At 39.0% G+C, this 20,560-nt stretch overlaps 1 protein-coding gene across 2 annotated transcripts in view; it reads left to right on the top strand.

The window, feature by feature from the left end:
- Window positions 1-20,560, top strand: part of PPP1R21 (protein phosphatase 1 regulatory subunit 21) — a 59,736-nt gene that overhangs the window by 9,046 nt on the left and 30,130 nt on the right. For both annotated transcript variants that reach the window (XM_025868861.2, XM_025868860.2), the window contains exons 3-12: window positions 2,559-2,705; window positions 5,341-5,442; window positions 6,592-6,756; window positions 6,936-6,994; window positions 8,003-8,097; window positions 11,777-11,829; window positions 12,318-12,467; window positions 15,803-15,904; window positions 15,997-16,085; window positions 18,670-18,806. In XM_025868861.2, the coding sequence (XP_025724646.1) occupies window positions 2,559-2,705; window positions 5,341-5,442; window positions 6,592-6,756; window positions 6,936-6,994; window positions 8,003-8,097; window positions 11,777-11,829; window positions 12,318-12,467; window positions 15,803-15,904; window positions 15,997-16,085; window positions 18,670-18,806 (1,099 nt within the window). The remainder of the gene's footprint in view (window positions 1-2,558; window positions 2,706-5,340; window positions 5,443-6,591; window positions 6,757-6,935; window positions 6,995-8,002; window positions 8,098-11,776; window positions 11,830-12,317; window positions 12,468-15,802; window positions 15,905-15,996; window positions 16,086-18,669; window positions 18,807-20,560) is intronic.

Here is a 20,560-nt window from a genome sequence, read left to right as displayed (position 1 = left end):
TTGTGTTTAATTTTCTTACTTGCGTAGGTATGAATGCAATGCACTTTGATTTCCTTAGCTAAAAATCACAAAAAATAATTATTTGACTTTATCTCCTGCATTTTTCTTATACCTTACGGCCTCTCTTTAGCTGAATTCATGGGGATTAATAGAGCTTCTTATCTGTCTTCATCACTAGACAGCAGTCTGAGGGGGCCTATGTCATATCCATATGCGCAGTATTCAGCAGATGGTTGTCCCCTAATGAATGGATTTGAAAGTGTGAATCATTTAGTCCATTAATCTTGCTTTTGGGTTGAGCTCTTTAATAGTAATAACCCGTGTAAATCAGATTACTCTGTTTGAGTGATATATTTTATCATCAGCATCTTTACTACCTGAGGGGTGAAATACGATAGGAGATGAAGAAATTTGTTTCTACCTCATTCTGGTAGGCATGTCATAAATATTGCTTAGTGATATTTTTAGTTGGATAAATTAACTCTACGATACAGATTTCTTCTTGGCCTGTTTCCATTAAATATACTCTCTCCCTTGCTCTCCGTTGAGACGAAGGGATTAGGATTCCCCTTTACTCATATCTCTTTCTGGAATAGCCCCTAACCAGTGACCTATCCAGGGTGATTCCACTCAGGTAACCCAGAAATATGTCCTTTAACTTAGCCAGTGTTGGGCCTTACCCTAGAGAACTCTGTCTTGAGAGTGCCCCCCACTCAGGTGCTGTTGCACAGACTTGGGGCTGAGGCGGCTGAGGACACCGTACCCATACTTCCAGAGCTGTCCGCGCCCAAGCCAGGATTATTAAAAATAAGCTTATTTATAGTCAGGATTTGTCAGTCAGTTATTATTTAGCCTAAATCATTGAAGAAATAGTCATTATCTCTTAATGATGTTTAAAACCTATGACTGGGAAGGATATTTCCTAGTGTGTCTTAGTAGCCCCCTCTGGGCGTGTGACAGCATCCCGTTGCAGGCTGTGTTTGATTAACTCTGCGATTTTGCAATGGTGGTGACATTGGTGATGGTGACGGCAGGTTCTGTTTGTTGAGCTCTCACTGTGTGTTAGGCATTGTGCCAAGCACATTGCACCCACTCTGTCAGTTAGTCTTCACACAAGTCTGTGAGCGCAGATAACGTTATCATCGTCCCCATTGCAGAAACTAGGGTTTACAGAGAGGTTGAGATAGCTGTCTTCTGAAATCGGTGATTGGTTAATGGAGTTGGAGCATTGGTCAGCTGGTGATGAATTATAAGGATGTAAAGAAATTACTCTTTGTTTTACTATTCATTGCGGAGGTCATTACAGTTCTAGTAAGAATCGCAATTTGCTGGTTTGCTCACTGGGAAGGTTGGGATGTCTTCTGTTACAGCAGGCTTTTGATAGATTGGGTTTGTCTTTTAAGTGAGTTGCTGGACACAGTAAGCATTCATTGATTTGGATTTCTTTAATTTGAAATACATGATGATTTGGATATGGGCTGGGTCTTTATTTACCATTAAGCTCCAAGCAAAAATTAAGGGCTTACTAAAAAACAATAGAAAAGAAAAATGCTTCTCTACTTGATGGAAACGTTATTCTATCCTTCTGGCTGCTCGCAACGTGCAGATAATGTCAGTAGCTTGCAGACACCAGCCTTGGGTTTCTAGGTTGCTCTTTCAATATACTTCTGTCACTTTGTCATTAAAGCTTGACCTCGTCGACCTCGTCTTAGCTTTGCAGTGGTTTTTCAGTGAAAGTAATATAATTGCACTTCTTTAAATATACAGTAGTATATGGTCATCTGTGTTTGATTACCAGTGAACACAAAGTTGTCACAATATCATAAGTAAAATATAGTGAGAATAATACTTTTTTTTAAAATAGAGCAGAACTAAATACGTCTCTAGATTTCCACTTTCTTACCTCATTATGGTGTAAACAGTATAGAATGGGCAGTAGAAGATACATTGTTTAAATTTTAGATTTTTTTTAAATTTTCTATTTTTACTTAAAACTTTTAGGTGAATTGATGCAGAACAAACAGCATCTAAAAATATTCTTGTGTTAGGATAATATTGATTTTTATGTTTGACAAATGAGAATAGTTTAAAGTAAAATTAAGTGTAGTGGAAGGACTTCATTTTGACTGACTTAAACTCAGGGAGGATTTATTGAAAAAAATGAATGCAAATAAATTGCTTCCCATTCTTACTGAAGGGCATCATCAGTGAGTAGGAGGTTCTCTTTCACAATTCAAGTTTCTAAAATTGTCACCTCAGGCATTGTGCCTCCTCACTGCTAGACACCTATATAACAACATATTTTACTTTAAGTTGATGATTGTTATTTCAGTATATATGCTTTTTTAATTTTATTTTTAAATTTACTTGGTTTGGCTAAAAAAAATGATTTTGTCACAAGACAGAGCTAAAAGCATGGGAACTGGCATGATAAACATACAAGGTTGAATTCCCTAAAGCAGGAGATTTGATCATATTTTAGTGAGACAAAAATAATTTCATTATTTGAAACCTTAAGGCTAAATTATAAAGAATGGTCTGTTTTCACTTTGATGTAGGAACAACTGAAAATGAAGGATCAGTCGTTGAGAAAACTACAGCAGGAAATGGACAGTTTGACATTTCGAAATCTGCAGCTTGCCAAGAGGGTAGAACTACTGCAAGATGAACTGGCTCTAAGTGAACCCCGAGGCAAGAAAAACAAGGTAGGTCAAATAAAAGCAAGTTAGGGAGGCCTTGTCTGCTAGGTACAGACATCTCCAGACCATCTGGGTTTTAACAGAACACCTCCCCTCCACATTCCCTAATGTTCCATTATTACGCCTGGATATTGGTTCAGGGAAGCAGACACTTACGATTAATATATGTAGTAATATTAGAGGCATTTTTACACGAAAGTGAGTTTTGAATAATTTGTTAGGAGCAAACATGCACATATTAGATTTAGTGTCTGAGAAAAGTGAAAGGAATATCATACTGGTCAAAATTACTGATATCTTTCAGTTATACTGAGTTGCCATTAACTCAAGGTGGGGAGTAGATAAAATGAGAAACAGTGTTGAAGTGTAACAGCTCATGTGAAAGTAGCAATTGAAATACTCATTCCTTAGGCTTGTAAATTTGCTGTAAATATTCCTTAATATTTATTTTTATGAGGTCGATTTAGTATTCTTGTCTGGTCATGTAAAAATAAACTTTTTCCATTATGGTTTGTATAGTGAGACATGATTCTCACTCCGTAAGATGGATGGTCTGGTACTTTCGAACATTCTGTGATTAAGAAGTTGCATTTTTTTTTTTAAGGGTAGGGGGTAGTTATTGACTCTTTAAGTCTGGTGTGTATATAGGGCAGCACCTGGCAAGTGTGTGGATTGAGGCAGGAAAAGTAGAAGGGTAGGAGGGAAGAAGAAGGCCCACAGTAACTCAGAAGCAGCATGGTATGGAGGGAAGAGCACAGGCTTTGGGGTTAGCCCAGGCTTGAATTCTTTGTCTGCCATTTTAGCTTTGCAACCTCAGTTTCTTCATCTGCAACATGGGGATGATACTCACAGTTTGTTGAGTATTAAATGGGATCCTGTAAAGGTGGCTAGGACTGTGTTTGCCATATGATGGGCAATCAACATAATTCTATGTTAGTACCTTTCCATATACATGTCCCCTACATGAAACAGTTCTCTAGAGTGGTAATTTTCAAATAAATGGGGAATAGAGAGGGCAAAAACAGGTATGTATTAGAATCACTTGGGGAATTTTGTCAAAATAAACATGCTCTGGAAATTCTGAGAGACCCTTGGGGAACGAATAGCCATATCTACTTCAAACATGCTTCCCAGGTTAGTGAGATCCTCCCTCAGTGCTGTTTTCACAGAGGCTTGGGTATAACACTTATGAACTTATGAATTAATGTTAATTAAAGTTTTCCAAATTTGGAAGCACTAATAACCCAGAATGCCTAGAATATGTCATTCGGCTGTCTTCCTTGTGCAGCTCTTGTGTCCTAAACATGTTGGAGAGTTAATGTTTTGTTTTGTTTCTATTTATTTTTTATTTTTTTAAGATTTATTTATTTGAGAGAGAGAGAGAGAGCACTTGCACAAGTTGGGGGGGGGAGGGGCAAAGGGAAAGGGAGAGAGAGAATCTCAAGTGGACTCTGTGCTGAGCACAGTGCCCGATGTGGGCCTCAATCTCATGACCTGAGATCATGACCTGAACTGAAATCACGAGTCGGCCACTTAATTGTTGAGCCACCCAGGCACCCCTGTTTTGTTTTATTTTTAATATAGTTACTCCATTTTCAAAGGGCTTTCTAATCATTGGTTCAGATTGGATCAGTAAGTAACTTCATTTTAAGTGAGGAGTGAGGGCACAAGAAAGGCAGAGAAGGGTGGTGACTGATGTCTGAACACAGTTTCATTGTTAGACCGTCCCTGGAATAGTCTCAGCTCTTGTATTCCATGAAAACAAATGTTCATTATTGGCTCTGTTAAATAGTGCTATTCCATGTAGAAAAAGTTAATATTGGTAAAAAAGGAAAAGGAAGGTTTTTTTCATGATTTTTGAGCTTTTTCCTTCTGTTTATTTATAGTAGCTTTATTTTATATGGTTTTATGATTTTTTAAAAATTAGAAATTTATGAAACTTTGGTATGAGCTTATCGTTGTGAATTCTAATTAATTTATTGTATTTTCTTAAAGGAGTTTAATAACTCAGACTCATGGAATTGCTAAAACTGATTTCCCAAACCAAAAGATCAAATTGAAATATATATATTTTTTATTTTTCTAAATTTAAATTCAGTTGATTAACATATAATGTATTATTAGTTTCAGAGATAGACAGTGATTCATCAGTCTTATGTAATACCCAGTGCTCATTACATCACGTGCCCTCCTTAATGTCCATCACCCAGTTACCCCATCCCCCCAGCCCCCTCCCCCTCCAGCAACCCTCAGTTTGTTCCCTGTGATTAAGAGTCTCTTATGGTTTGTCTCCCTCTCTGATTGAAATGATATTTTTTAGCATATTTTTATGGCTAGCTTTCTGGGCCTGCTGTGTTTTCCAATAGAACTACTCCTGAATTCATCTGCAAAGAATAGTGAGCCTTATCTGTTTATTCTCTCTTTCTTTTTTAAGCTTTCCTGCCCATTCCAATATTTGCAGTACCTGCATGTGTCAAATAGGAAAAGTTAAATGATGGATTGTGTACCTTTTGCAGGATTGTTTGAGAATGGTGCGCATGTAGAAGAGACAAGCTACTAAGGTGATAGAGAATCTTGTGTACCTTAGGATGTTTCTCTAAAGGATGAAAGTTATGTGGACATAACTTATTCTTTCCATCAGAAAAGTGGAGAATCTTCCTCTCAATTGAGTCAAGAGCAGAAGAGCGTCTTTGATGAAGATCTGCAAAAGAAGATAGAAGAGAATGAACGGTTGCATATACAAGTGAGAAAATCTTTCTGTTTTCCCCATGAATTAAAAATGGGGTGTATAATCTGGAATGTGGAAAAACCCATGCAGGATAGAGTGTTTTGTGTATGTGTTTTAATGTCACCTGTGGTTGTTAGGTATATATGTTCCTGTCGTTGATTTATTTCTTAAATCTCATTCATATCTTATTCTGGGTGTGTGTTTTGAAGTATGCATTTGTTTAGAGGATGGTAGAATAACTTTCTTAAATTAATTAACAGAGTAACTTTGTTAAATAACAGTACAGAAATATACTAGGCACTGTTCATTTTATCTAGAAAATGATTAGCTGGATCATTTAGATGGGGGCTTATCAATAAGTAGTGTTTGTTTTTTAAATTATTACTGTTTAGTTGGTTTCTGTTTGTTCACCAGTTAGTCTCTCACACCATGTCGGTTTGTATGCCTTCCCCCAGGACAGGGTCTTACTCATGGTGCGAGCTCAAATATTTATGAAATGTTGCATAATCAGTGTTTGCCTCCCAACATTCAGCATATTTAAGAGTCATGGTGTAATGTGTCTGACTGTGCCTCCTAAATTTTTTGTGAAATGGTGAGCATAGTCAAATGGTGGAAAATAAATATGCAGTAATTCTCAGTTTAACATTTTGCAACTGTTAAAAAAATGAGCTTTGACATCAGTGCATTTTGTGTTAAGCATTCATAATTCTTAATAAGCACTGGATTCTTATTAAGGAAAAGAGCTTTACCTGTTTTAGGGATAACATCTATTTGAATTTTGCTTATTTAATTGTGGAAGTTAGCGTAGCAGAAAAGTTATGCCCTGGTCAGTTGAATTCTCTGTGTGCCAGAAGTTGTTTGAAAGAAATCCTTGAGCCTGAGAGGAAGGAGGTGTAGGCTTCGGCATCGATCTCCTGTGTTCAGATCTCATTTCTGCATTGGGCAAGTTGAAACTTTGGTTTCCCATGTGGAAAGGAGGGATAACAATAGCACTACCCTGGACATACTGTGAAGATTCTGTAAGATCATGCCTGTGTGAGTGTTACGTGGTGAGCATATAGAACCATGTGGAAATTGCTCAGTGAACAGTCACTGCTTTTGTTTTTCTCTCCATTTGCATATATTTGGATATTGTGAGAAGAGAAAATGATCTTTTCTTTTCAGTTTTTTGAAGCTGACGAGCAGCACAAGCATGTGGAAGCAGAGCTGAGGAGTCGGCTGGCCACCCTGGAGACGGAGGCAGCCCAGCACCAAGCCGTGGTCGATGGCCTGACGCGGAAGTACATGGAAACTATCGAGAAACTGCAGAATGACAAGGCCAAACTAGAAGTAAGCCCCACTGTTGGGGAGAGCACGTTAAGAGATAGTCAGGGCTCTTGTGACTCTTCTGTGCATTTTACGGAGTGCACAGTTAGTCACTCGGGGGAGGCTGTTGCCTGTGGTGTCTCCCAAGCGTACCTGTATGTATAGCCTGAGCCATCTACTTTTCTTTTTCTTCTAAAATTCAGGTAAAATCTCAGACTCTAGAAAAGGAGGCCAAGGAATGTCGGCTTCGAACAGAAGAATGGTATGTGGAAATGTGAATTCCAGGGGGCCCTGAAGTAAGAATCAGAAGACCCGAGTTTTAGTTTAGCGGCTCCTCTCTCTTACTGTCACATTTGAAGTGAGCCAGGAACAGGCCGTCTCCAGGGTCCTCCTCAGTTCTGTTATCTCTAAGGCCTGACACCCTCTTGGTCAGCTGGCTTGTGCATTAGTCCTCAGCCTGCAGATGTTTGCGGCCGTGGAAGATGGTGTCCTGGGGCTCCTATACTGAGGACTGGATGCTTTCTGTTTCAGGCTACACTGAAGAGAAAGCTTTCTGAGAGTTCCAGGCAGGAAAACTGACTCCTTTTCACTGTGCCAACCTTTTAGTGGTACATTTTGAATAAAATAGAGACCAAGGGATCTAATTTGGAGATACCTAAATCTTAAAATTCAGATATGATGAATTAATGGGTGGTAAAAGCATACTCCAGCATTTAGTTGATAAATGACATAATATGTAGGTTTCCATGGAATCAGTCATGTGAATTTCTTCAGTTTAGTTGCATTGGTAGAATTACATGCATGGTTTAGATGTATACCCATGCTCATAATTGAATCAAAAACAGAAAAGTTACTAGATTTTGAGCCCAATGGGGGGGAAAATCTGATATAATACTTAGAAAAGAACCTTACTATAATACTTGAACATTCAACATTTATGTCAGCACATAAGAAAGATAAAATTTGTGATTTTGAAATGGCTTTAAGATTACTTTGCACTTGGGGAAATAAACTGACCAGATTATACTAGATACTGGGACTGTGATAAATTTTGACAGTCTTAACATCATTGAACAGAAGTCTCAGGGGCTTCAGAATTGAGGATTAGTATTTTTCTTATTTTCATCTTTTAGTAACTGTCTACCACCAAGAGTATCCCGGTGTCACGCATGAGTCTCTGAAAGCTTGATACCAGCTATTGTGGTAACAAGGAAGTGAGAATCCCCTGTCTGACTGGTGATCATGTGGTTTTGTGTTTTTTTTCTTTTAGTCAATTACAGTTAAAGAACCTTCATGAAGATTTGTCAGGTAGATTAGAGGAATCCTTATCAATCATCACGGAAAAAGTACCTTTTAACGATACAAGTAGGTATATTATGTACAGTTTTCCATTATTTGCAACTTTGGATCTCTCTCTCTGGTAACGAACTAATTAAAACAGTTTTTAATCTATTTGGCAAAAAACATCATTGGCTCAACAGAGGGTTGCTTTCTTTTTGTTTTTTTCATCAGCTGTGGCTCTCATATAGGGAGGCTGACTCCAAAGTCAGCCTTCCTGGAAAAAGTAACCCACATTTTTTTTTTATTGCGCATATTGAGCATATCCCTAGGTTAAAAACCAACCTGCACATAAAGTACTTGAAAATTTGTATAAGAAAAGCTGTTTATGGTGGGGAGAATGGGGGAAGGGCGGTGGGAGATGCATCTTCTCAGCCTGGTATCTCCTGCACTTTTGGTGATCCCCACTGATCGGGAGCTGACTTGGATAAGTCCTGCTTCCTATTCATCCTGAGAATGGTCTGGTAATTTACATAGCCAAGAGCAAGAAAAAGAACTTAAAAAAAAAATCAAACTTACAATGTATGACAGGTGCCGATTTTGTAATGTTTAGAGAAAAATTAAATCAGGACCTTGAAAACAAAGAATAAGTTTTATTTAATTGCTTGGAATTTTGAATCTTATATTCAAATAAGTAGAGATTTCCTTTTTTACAGTCTCATGATTAAAATTTTTTACTTCCCCTAAATTTTTCTTCCGAAAGACCTAAGAAAAGAGGAAAGAAAAGACACCAAAGAAAAACAGTTTGATCTAACACTGAAATCTGCATATGTCATTATTATATCAAAGCCTGAGTTCCTCTGAAAATGACACCTGTTTCTAGTTTCTACATTAATGTAAATAGTGCTAGCATACTTTGATCCACTAGACTTGAAATCTTGGCGTTTCGTTTTCCCTTTAATCCTTCTCTCAATTAATCATCAGGTTCTAATCATTTTCGTCTGGATCTCTTTTGGATCTTTCCTTTTCCAGTACTAGTTGTCACTCTGCTTTAGATCCTTATCATGTCAGTGTGGGTTACTTTTAGTTCTGCAGAATTTAGAGATCATTTGCTGAGTGCCCAGCTGGATAGAGAGCACGAGGGATATAAAAATTTCTAGGGCAAAAATCTCTACCCTAAAGGAATTTATAGTCCAGAAGGGGAGAGATAATGTATAGAAATGTCTAAAATATAAGCTAACCTGTTCAATAAAGAGATTCTTGGGGTTTCCGAGGAAGGACAGATTACTGCTGGAGGGGTTGTTTGGGGAAGTCTTTTGGAAGAGGTGTGCTTTGAGCTGGGCCTGTGTATGTGAGTAGGTTTTATTGGGCAGAGATGCTTGAAAACGAACCAGGGAATTAAGTGGAGTGTGGTACGTGGGACACAAGGTGCTCTCATGGTCTGAGGAGCAATAATTAGCTAAGTGTGATAGGAGGCTAGGGTGGGAGGGGGTAGGCAAGTTCTCAAAGGGTGGGGTTAGACCCTAGAGTTGTGGGCCAAGGAGTTGGGACTCAATTCACAAGATGGTGGGGGTGTTGAAGCCTTTGATCCAGGGAATGTCACGATGAGATCTGTACACTCACAGAGTTAGTCTGGTAAGGGTGTAGACTGCCCTGGAATGGGGAAAGGGGGCCAAAGACTATTGTGGTGCTAGTCCTGGTGTGTTGTTACGGAGGCTGGAGCCGGAGTTGTCAGGGAGATAGATGCAAGCGGGCAAGGGAGCTGGAGGAGGCAGTGTGGGGGAAAGATGTGGTGCCAGTGACCAGAAATCAGAGAGGCAGACGAGGGGCAGGTTTATGGGAAAGATGATGAGGTTAACTTTGTTGTTTAATATTCTGACAGATCGGTGTACATCTGTCTTTCTATTGGGGTATGCATTTCTAAGTTAAAGCCTGGACCGTGGAGAGAGACTGGTGTTGACCCTGTTGGGATGGATGGGCCTAGAGCGTGGTGGGAATGAGGGGTACCAAGTGCAGAGAGGCCCGTGCAGCGTCCTTGGAGAGTTCTCCCTCACAGGCGTGAGGAAGGAGAGGGGCTGAGGTGGTGGAGGTGGTGAGGAGCTGGAGAAATGAGGTGACATGGCAGCTGGGGAAGGGAGTGTTCAGCCTGGTGGAGCTGGGCAATTCTGGTAGTGTTTTGGGGAGCTCAGAGAGGGTGAAGTGACAGTAAAGGCAGCTGCTTTGGTGACTCTGAGAACTCAGTGTTTCCTTGCAGGGTAGAGGTGGACAGCTAATGGCTAGCACGAGGGTTAGAGGTGGATGGGTGCTGAGGAAACAGGCAGAGACATGCTGGTCTTGAGAGGTGGGGAAGGATGGGAGCTCAGCAGAGGATTCAGTATGAATGAAGTAAAGGGGAAGAAGTCACTGTGGAGATGGAATTTATAAAGCTGCCACAAATGCTTTTTTTGAAAGTAATTTTGAAGGTGTAGGGAAGAGGAGGGGGTGGTTGACGGATTAGGCCCTCAGGGGCCAGAAGGAGCTATTGCTGGGGACCCAGGGGGAAGAGTAGCTGAGGACAGGATATGGGAAGCCATGGACTCTGAGATGGAGGGTAGGAAACATAAGAACCCCTTGGGCTTTGGCCCTGGTCTTCCTGGAGTTGTAGGGGGAGGCCACCCTATCCGTGGGGCAGGGGAGGAGAGGAAGAATGGTGTTAGGGGCTTAAAATGGAAAAGGTTTGGAGCAGATGCCTTGGGAAGTGACACAGCAGTGAAGTCATGGATTGTGGAGTAGCCTTGAAAGCCCCTGAAGTTTGGTAAAAATAGGTTGTCCCGGGCCCTGATCTTCTTTTGTGTTAGCAAGAGCATTGTGGGAAACGATGGACCGGGCTGGAAGGGATAACAAGCAAGGCCCAGAGAGGACTGATAGGAAAGTAGACCGACTGTGGATGGGAGACCAAGCCCTTGGTAGAAATGGGGCCATAAGAGAGAACTGGATGAGAGTGGCATATGGACTTTTGGAGTCAGATTTTGGCACCGGGTCTTTCCGACTGAAGACAAGGCAGAGGAGGGGAGGTTTGAGTGGCTGAAGGGGTGTGCAGAGATGAATAAAGATGGAGGAGGGAACTGAAGTGTGAGGCTAGGTGTCGGGAAGCTATCAGAGGTTGGGGATGGAGTCTGGGGTAGAGAGGGGGACTGTGAGAAAATAAGGAAGCCAACCCAGAAAAGTTAGGATCGAGTCATTGGGATCAGCAGTGGCAGGCAGTGGTAGACTGTCAAATATTGTAGTGTCATGAAAACCATGGTATTTTTGGATGATTGGTATGGCAGCTGTGTGCGGGGTTATTTTAGAAGGGAGCATGGCTGAACATGGCAAGAACGTCATGGGCCTTTCTAAGTAATCTTGATAGGCCTCAAGTTTTTGAAATGATTTCTTAGAAGTAGAAACTCGGGGTTTACTTGTTTATCCTAAAGTTAAAAAAATTGGGGGGCCCCTGGCTGGCTCAGTGGGTAGAGCATGCGACTCTTGCTCTCTGGGCCGTGAGTTCAAGCCGCACGTTGGGCATGGAACCTACTTAAAAAAAAAAAAAAAAAAAGAAGTATTACTTTATCTGAGAAACAACTGATTCTATATAAATTCCACTATTCTCTTATACATGATTGTGGCTTTGATCATTTAAAATTCTTACGTAAAGCTGATTTTGCTGCAGAGCATTCATTATTTTTCAGTTACGCTGTTTTCTTGTAAATGTAAAATGACTTAATATGCATCCATTTTTGTTTTGTAGAATATAGTCAGTATAACGCTCTGAACGTTCCACTCCACAATAGGAGACATCAGGTAATGATGACATTTTTATTTTCAGCGATGTGTATGTCAAACTTTTCAGAAACCAGAATTTATTGTTTGGGCCTGTTTAATGCACTCAACTGTTGTGTTTAACTTCGGCTTTACTTTCTCGTACATTTCTTTAAAAAATTGCATAACTTGCTATTTATTGAATTCATAAGTAATACAGATTTTTGCTCTCATCTCATACCATTAGAACTGAATTACGGGATGCACTTACTTTTTGAGCCATACCTTTCTTCTAGGTTGGTGGGCCTCGCACTTACACAGTCTAGGTTAAGTGAAGGAGGTCTCTTTGCTAAAACTGGTGGCTTTCTCATTTACTTAGATGGGAATATTAAAATCCAAGTGGGAGCAGATGAATTTAAAGTCAGGATTAGTTGTACTAGAATTTAAGTGTTTTCTCTAAAAGCAGACTTACTAAAGTTGCCTGAGAATAGTAATTGGATAGTTGACTTTCTGTACTTTTCATTTAAAAGCTGAAGATGCGGGACATTGCTGGGCAGGCCCTGGCTTTTGTTCAAGATCTGGTGACAGCTCTTCTGAACTTTCACACCTACACAGAACAGAGGATTCAGATTTTTCCTATTGATTCTGCCATTGACACTATATCTCCGTTGAATCAGAAGGTAAATTTAACTCGGGATACCTGTTGTTTGCCCAGAACAGGTAGGAAGGCATGTTCTTTCTTTTCGGACCACTACTGTGCATTAGCCAAGTGCTGTGGGGGACGTGGAAGAAAACTAGAACTCACAGTCTTCAGCCTTAAGGTAAAACGTGGCAAACATAGACATTCTTAAGAAATTAAATACCAGGGAAGTGTGGGTGGTGACGCCAGTAAGGGATGTGAGGTCATCAGGGAGGGGAGATGGCTGTTGCTGATCGTGTTTGGGAACTTTGAAAAATGAGCAAGACTTGAGGAAGAGGAGGGAAATAGGACAGGTGTTTTTTCCTCCAGAAAAGGGCGAGACCTGAGCAAAGTCACGCAGCAGGAAGGCACAAGGGAGTGAGTTGGGGGGGGGGTGCGGAGGGAGCGGGAGCACACTGTTTTGGCAAGAGTGTGAAGTCTTCCGAGTGGAGGAATGAGGTCGGATTGCAAAGGAAAAAACATGGCTCCAGACTCTGGAAAGCCCCTGGGGTCAGGCCAAAGCCCCGACTCTCTCGCTTTGTAGGTAGGATGGGGGCCTCTTGTAGTTTTTTGACCAGGGTGTGACATAATGAAAAGTGCCATCTTACTGTTGGAAAAGTCAATTTGCTGGCATTTTTCTCTCCCCCTGTCTGTACTCACTGAATAACTTTCGTCACTGGGTATGTTTAAAAGCAAAAAAAAAAAAAAAAATGTGTGTGGTAGAGTTGACCTTTCCTGCTGGGGTATGGAGTGGGAGTGAAACTGCTTCTCTGGTTGAGCTTTGGGGCATTTTCAGGGTGTGTGAAGTTTAAATAAGGAGTAAGAAGAGGGTTGACTGTCATTCCCTTCAGTCCATGTGCTTTTTTGGGGCCTGGCAAATTTTGCTCCTTTCTTTCCTTTTTTCTCCCCAGCTTGTCCTAAAAAAGGATTTAAAGTAGCTTGCAAGACCACATTTAACTGAAAAGAAAAAAATAAATAATGAGTGTCTTAGTTCTGTATTGCCGGGTAATAGATTATACCAAAACTTAATCGTTTAAAACAACAGACATTTATTATCTCACACAATCTCTGTGGGTCAAGAATGCAGGAGAAAAGTATCATGATCTTTCATAAGCTTTCAGTCAAGAGTCGGCTGAGGCTGCATTCATCTAAAGACTTGACCCGGGTGGGGCATCTGCTTCCCAGGTGGCTCACTCACACGGCTGGTCAGTTGGCTGGAAGCCTTGGTTTCTCATTGAGGATGCTTCTCCATAGGGCTGCTGGGGTGTCCTCAAACATAGCAGTTAACTTCCCCTAGAATGAGTGATCCAAGAGAGCAGAGTGGAAGCCACAATGCCTGTTATGACTTAGCCTGGGTACTGAGTACCATCCCTGCTACCATCTTCTATTGGTCACACAGACCAGCCCCAAAACAGTGTGCAAGGGTACTACACAAAGCCAAGAATAGCCAAGGCAGGGGTCATTGGGGCCATCTTGAAGGCTGGCTCCCACAGGGAAGAAATTGAGGGATCTTGCTGTCGAAGTGTGCTCTAAGTGCCCCATAATGTGGCATTCTGAAACAGTTCTGCCACTCTTCCTACTTAGCTGATTCTTCTTCCCAGCTTGTTTTTGAGTGTCATGCAGTGTTTCCAGGGTCTGACTAGTGTTTATGTCCATGTATCCTGTAAGTACCTTGTAGTATAGCAAAAACTATGCTCTGGAGTCAGACTGCTGGGGTCCAGCCACTTTCTGTGTCCCCTTGGGCAGTTTATTTAACCTCTCTGTGCTTCCGTTTCCTGGTATTTAGAATGGAGGGTAGAGTACATACCTCACAGGTATATATGTGTGAGGGTTAAGTAGACAGTACATGTGAATTACTAATAGTGCCTGGCACATAGTGAGCACTCATTAAGGTTAGTTCTTATTATCATTATACCTTACACATAGGAAGCCCTCAGGAAGTGCTTGATTTTCATCAGTTTTGATTGGACTCCACGAATGTATTATTGGACTCCACGAATCTATTGAAGTTCATAAACAATTAAACTTTGGGCCTTTGAAATGCTTTTTAATTTCACTGTGGGAAAAAGCTTTCAGATGACTTGGGTAGCGAAAAGGAGTACTGTAGCGTTTTAATGTAAAAGTTATATTTTCTTTTATACTTCCTATAATATCAAAAAATATATTTTACTTAATACTTTGTCCCTTTTTTGGAATTTTATTTTAGCTTGTTGCCACATGATGCCCACACAGTGAGAATCAAATATGTTAATCTTATCTGAAACACTTCATCACTTTGAAGAATTCATGTATTTCTCAATATTTTACCTTTGGCCTATGAAAGGTTCTATGTGGTTTTTCTAATAAGTCTTATTTTTGAGTTTTTGAATAATCTGTATTATTCTGAGAGTCAGAAACCACTTCTTAAGAGATGACCAGATTGTTTAGACTTGTTCATAGAATCATAAAGTGGCATTTATGATTGAAGCCGAGAGAGATCAAGTGAGTTGCCTAGGGCCAAATACCTGTAGTTTATAGTATGGCCAGTTGAATCACATTTCTGCACATTTCAGTACTGAGAAATCAAAATTTGAGCCATTATGCAGTACTTTGATAATTGAGATATTTCATAAGTGAAAATTAACTTTTTGCTTCTAAATTGTCTAAACACCTATAGGATTTTTTTTTCTGAATTTATTCTTTATACTGAATTAGTTCTTTATAAATACTAAGGTATCGGTACAGTTATAAAAGTTTTTTACATCCTCATTTTGGTGATACTTATATTCCTGGAATTTGTGAACCCTGAACATTGTACACAGTAAAAATAAGAAGCTGTCCTCAATAGACTTGTTTTTTAAAAATGAGGCACATAACATAAAAATCTTTCATACAGTTTTGATTTCCTTCCTTCCTTCCTTCCTTCCTTCCTTCCTTCCTTCCTTCTTTCCTTCCTTCCTTCCTTCCTTCCTTCCTTCCTTCCTTCCTTCCTTCCTTCCTTCCTTCCTTCCTTCCTTTCTTTCTTTCATTCATTCAACTGAGGCCTCTCTAGAGAAGTAGGTGTTTGGGGAAGGCCTGTTGGTGTGGGTTGTAACGCAGTGTCCTCTCTGAGTGTCCTCTTGGTTGTTAATGATGTCACCTCTCTTCAGGTTCCTCCTTTTGGAATGAGATGGGGACTTGGGGATTGTATTTGGAACTATTAGAGGTGATCATCTGTGTTTTGTAAAAGCCAAACTTTTTCCTAGAAAAAGTTTCCAGAAGAATTTAGGTTTATAACTCAGTGAGTCCATTTACAGATCTGTTGATTCTTGTTATTTCCCAGTGATGTAACTCACAGTTCTTTCCCTCCTAATGTAGTTCTCACAATACCTTCATGAAAATGCATCCTATGTCCGCCCTCTTGAGGAAGGAATGCTTCATTTATTTGAAAGTATTACTGAGGATACTGTGACTGTCCTGGTAATTTTCTTCTATGTTTTACAAATTCTGGAAGTGGAAGCTCCTCTTTGTCAAATAGCACTATTAACCATGAAATTATTTTTCTTTTCCAGGAGACAACTGTGAAATTGAAAACTTTCTCAGAGCATTTAACCTCTTACATATGTTTTCTAAGGAAGATTCTTCCTTATCAGTTAAAAAGGTACTTACCCTTGAGGCCAAGGAGCTTGGGGAGTTGTGGGGTGTCCCCTGACCTGTGCTGGAGTTCAACTAGCGACATGTGACCCTTGTGAGCTGCCTGATCTTTCTGCACCACAACCAATTTGGACTTCTGTGAAAAAGGAAAATAATGGCTTGAGCAGCATAAACTTACATTTAAGAAAATTGTAGTGCACCAGTTAGGGTTTTTTGAGTAGTTCTGTGGTGTGGTTACTGCTATAACCACATAATGCTGTGAGTCAGTATTTTCAGTGATTGTGAATCACACATTTATTGAAAGAAATCTTTCAGTTTTATCCTTTTTGCTGTAAACATTTAGATGGAGGTTATAGTAATTAGCTTCTACACTTGGATCTATAATCATTAGGTTTCTTTGAAGTGGTATTTTCTTGTTTTTATTATTGGTGGTTTATTTAAGTTATAAACTAAAAACTTTATCTGCCCCAGCCCTCATAGAAGATATCATTTAGTAACCTTAAATAATTCTTTGTTATGTATTTCTGGACGGGAAAGAGAAAATAATCCATATAACTGGAAATTTAATAATTGCTTTTATGTTTTGATACTTTTGGCCTAAAATTACCAAGACCCCTAATTCGTCTAAATCTTTTCATCCTAAGATTTAGCCTTAAAAAAAAAAAAATCAAAGAATAATACAACTGGAACATAAGAGAAATAAGAACGTGTATGTATTATACTATATTGCAAGATAAGGTTTAGAAAATATGTAGATGAGTAACTTACAGATATTGAAAATATGCAAGTAATTATGGTTCATAAATCCTTATAAAAATAAGTAGTAGGTTTTACCTTTTCAAAAATGTAAACTTTTGTTATTTAAAAAATTTAATGTGGTAAAAGCCATTTTATTTCCTAATTCTAACCTGACAAGGTATTTCAGTAACCAAATTTTATGATTTGTGGATATGACAGAATTTTAGAAATCAGGAAATTAGGACTTAAACTAATAATTATTCATTCAGATTCTTACATCTTATGGTTGTTCATTGTAAAGTTTTTTGAAAATTGACTCTAGAAGTTTAAATAACACTAAATTGAATATATTTTATTGATTTGGCTTATGTTTAAGGGGAATCTATTTGAGAACCATTGCAAAGGAAGCATTTACTACTTGAAACAGTTATGCATTTTTATTTTACCTTCATTTATTTTTTCACTGTTATGTTTTTAGAAACATTGGGTAAGTCTTGATCTTAGACTCCTATTCTTCGAATGTTTTGTCCCCTACCTCATCCCGTATTTGTTTTTAGGCAACTTTTCATCATTGGTTTAAAAACCACTTTAATTGACAAGATGACATGTTTTTTTAGTAATAAAGGGGCTGGGGTGCCTGGGTGGCTCAGTTGGTTAAGCGACTGCCTTCAGCTCAGGTCATGATCCTGGAGTCCCCGGATCTAGTCCCACATCGGGCTCCCTGCTCAGCAGGGAGTCTGCTTCTCCCTCTGACCCTCTTCCCTCTTGTGCTCTCTATCTCTCATTCTCTCTCTCTCAAATAAATAAAATCTTAAAAAAAAAAAAAGTAATAAAGGGGCTTAGTATGGAATGAAGCTGTCTGGCACCAAGTAGAGAAAGTGAAGGAAAGGGATAAGATTATCATTTCTGTGTTAATAATTTTCTTGGCTTTATATAAAAAGCACTTTGCTTGATTACTGGCACAGTTTTAATAAACACTGTTGAGTCCATGTGTTTTTTTTAACCTTATAATTGTTTTCCCAAGGAACCATTTAAAATAGAAAATGATACAATGTATTATATGAATGTTAGCCATTGATTTTTAGATTTGTGTATATAGATTGTTTTTTTTTCAGTCTGGCTTTTACAAAGGCATATAGGTTTCTTTAGGAATTCAACGTATGAAATATTTTTCTCCGCAAAAATAGTTTTTTTGTATTTTTCTTTCTTTGTTTTTTCCTTTCTTTTTTTTTTTTAAAGCAAGGTCTATGGGGCGCCTGGGTGTCTCAGTCGGTTAAGCATCTGCCTTCAGCTCAGGTCATGATCCTGGAGTCCTGGGATCGAGCCCCGCATTGGGCTCCCTGCTTGGTGGGGAGCCTGCCTCTCCCTCTGCCTCTGCCTGGCGCTCCCCCTGCTTGTGCTCTCACTCTGTGTCCAATAAATAAATAAAATCTTAAAAAAAAAATAAAGCAAGCTCTATGCCCAGTATGGGGCTTGAACTCATGACCCTGAGATCAAGAGTCCTGTGCTTTATTGACTGAGCCAGCCAGGCACTGCTCCTCAAAATTTTATTTTCCCCTCAAAGTATTTTTAAGAGAAATAATTTTGTGCTCCTCTTAGGATGGAAAGACAATGGGCATCTGCCTTTTTTGTTTGTTTTTTGTTTTTTCTGTTTAGTCCTCTGTTAGTCGTTTGCAGCAAACAGGTGTGTGTACTGTGGTCTAGAAAATGGAGCCTTATAAATGAGATCAGTTTTTTTTTTCCCCCTTGGAAAGCTTCTCTTTGGATATAGTTGTTTGAGAATTCAGATGATTTATTACAGCTATTTGAAAATCGTTAGGATGCTCACTTTTGAAAAATCTGCTCATTCCTAGTTTAGAAGAAGAATGTGAATCTTCTCTTTGCACATCTGCGTTGAGAGCCAGGAATCTAGAGCTGTCTCAGGACATGAAAAAGATGACAGCTGTGTTTGAGAAGCTGCAGACTTACATCGGTCTTCTCGCCTTGCCAAGTAAGTTTCTTGGTTGCTCATGGATCAGCTTGAAGAATTTAAGAGTACAAGAAGCTGGAGAAGGCAGATGTTTAGCTTGTTTAAATAGGAAGAGTATAAGAATCTGGAGTCAGAAAAACTTGAATTCAAATCCTCCAGCCCCTTACACATTTATGATCTTGGGCAAACCACTTTACTTCTCTGTACCTGTTTTCCCATTTATAAAATGGAGGTAAAGTGATTATTAGTTAAAATAAGAATGTATAATATTAGGCATTGAAGGCATGCATTAAATATTAACTCCCTTTCTCTCCATCCTTTTTTAAATGGAGAGGGGCAAAGCATAAGAATTTGTAGCAACTTTCCAACAAGTAGCATAGGGGAGGGAGGTTTGGAAGGAAAAATGTCATTTGTTTCCCTTTGGTCTAACTTGAAGAGAGTATTTTCAGGTAATCGAATGGATCTTAGTTTAAATGGTGTTTTGAGAATGCTGTGATTTTTCGGGTACTGTGATTTGTTTTTTTGTAACAGTTTTAATGCGATATAATTTATATACCATATAATCTATCCATTTAAAGTATAATGTTCATCAGGTATGTGCACCATCACACATCAAAGTTAATTTTAAAATATTTTCATCACCTTAAGAAGAAATCCTGTATACTTTAGCTATCACCTCATTCTCCTGTTCCATGCTTCCCTGGCACTAAGCAAGTACTGATGTACTTTCTGTCTATAGATTTGCCTATTTTAAACATTTTGTATAAATGGAATCATATAATATGTGGTCTTTTGTGACTGCTTTTTTTCACTCAGCATAATGTTCTCAAGATTCATCCATTCCTCTTTATTGCAGAATAATATCCCATTATATATTCCACCACATTTTATTTACCCATTAGTTGATGGACAGTTTGTGTTGTTTCCACCTTTTGGCTATTATGAATAATGATGCTATAGATATTTGTGAACAAGTGTTTGAGTGGGCATAGCCTTCATTTCTCTTGGGTGTATACCTAGGGGTGGAATTGCTGGGTCATATGGTAACTATGTTTACTGCCATACTGTTTTCTAAGGTGGCTTCCCACCAGCAGAGTATGAGCGTTCTGATTTCTCCACATCCTCACCAGCACTTGTTATTATCTGACTTTTTGATTTTAGCCATCCTAGTGTTATCATCTGACTTTCTGAAGGGGTATGTCATTGCAGTTTTGATTTGTATTTGTCTGATGTCTAATGATGTCAAGCATCTTTTCATGTTCTTATTGGCCATTTGTATATCTTCTTTGGAAATAGGTTTATTCAGATCCTTTCTCTGTTTTTCAGTTTGGTTGTCTTTATTATTGAGTTTTAAGTGTTCTTTATACATTCTAGATCAAATCCCTTTTTGGATATGTGATTGACAGTATTTTCTTATATTTTGTGGGTTATCTTTTCACTTTTTTGATGGTATCCATTGAAACACGAAAGTTTTTTATTTTGATGAAGTCCAGTTTATTTTTATTTTATTGCTCGTGCTTTTGGTATCATATCTAAGAATCTGTTGTCAAATGTGAGGTCATAAAAATTATCCCCTATGTTTTCTTCTGAGAGTTTTATAGTTTTAGCTCTTATGTGTCTTTGATCCATTCTGAGTTAATTTTGTATCTGGTGTGAGGTAAGGCTCCAACTTCCTTCTTTGCATGTGCTTATCCAGTTGTCTCAGCACCATTTATTGAAAAGACTTCTTTCACTATTGAATGGCCTTGGCACACTTGTTAAGAATCAGTTGATCA

The sequence above is a fragment of the Callorhinus ursinus genome, unplaced genomic scaffold (genome assembly GCF_003265705.2).
Source record: "Callorhinus ursinus isolate GAN/ISIS: 27379988/994484 unplaced genomic scaffold, GSC_fseal_2.0 scaffold10, whole genome shotgun sequence".
Classification (NCBI taxonomy): Eukaryota; Metazoa; Chordata; class Mammalia; order Carnivora; family Otariidae; genus Callorhinus; species Callorhinus ursinus.
Note: the sequence above shows the minus strand (reverse complement) of the source record. Positions and strands in the feature narration are given on the sequence as shown.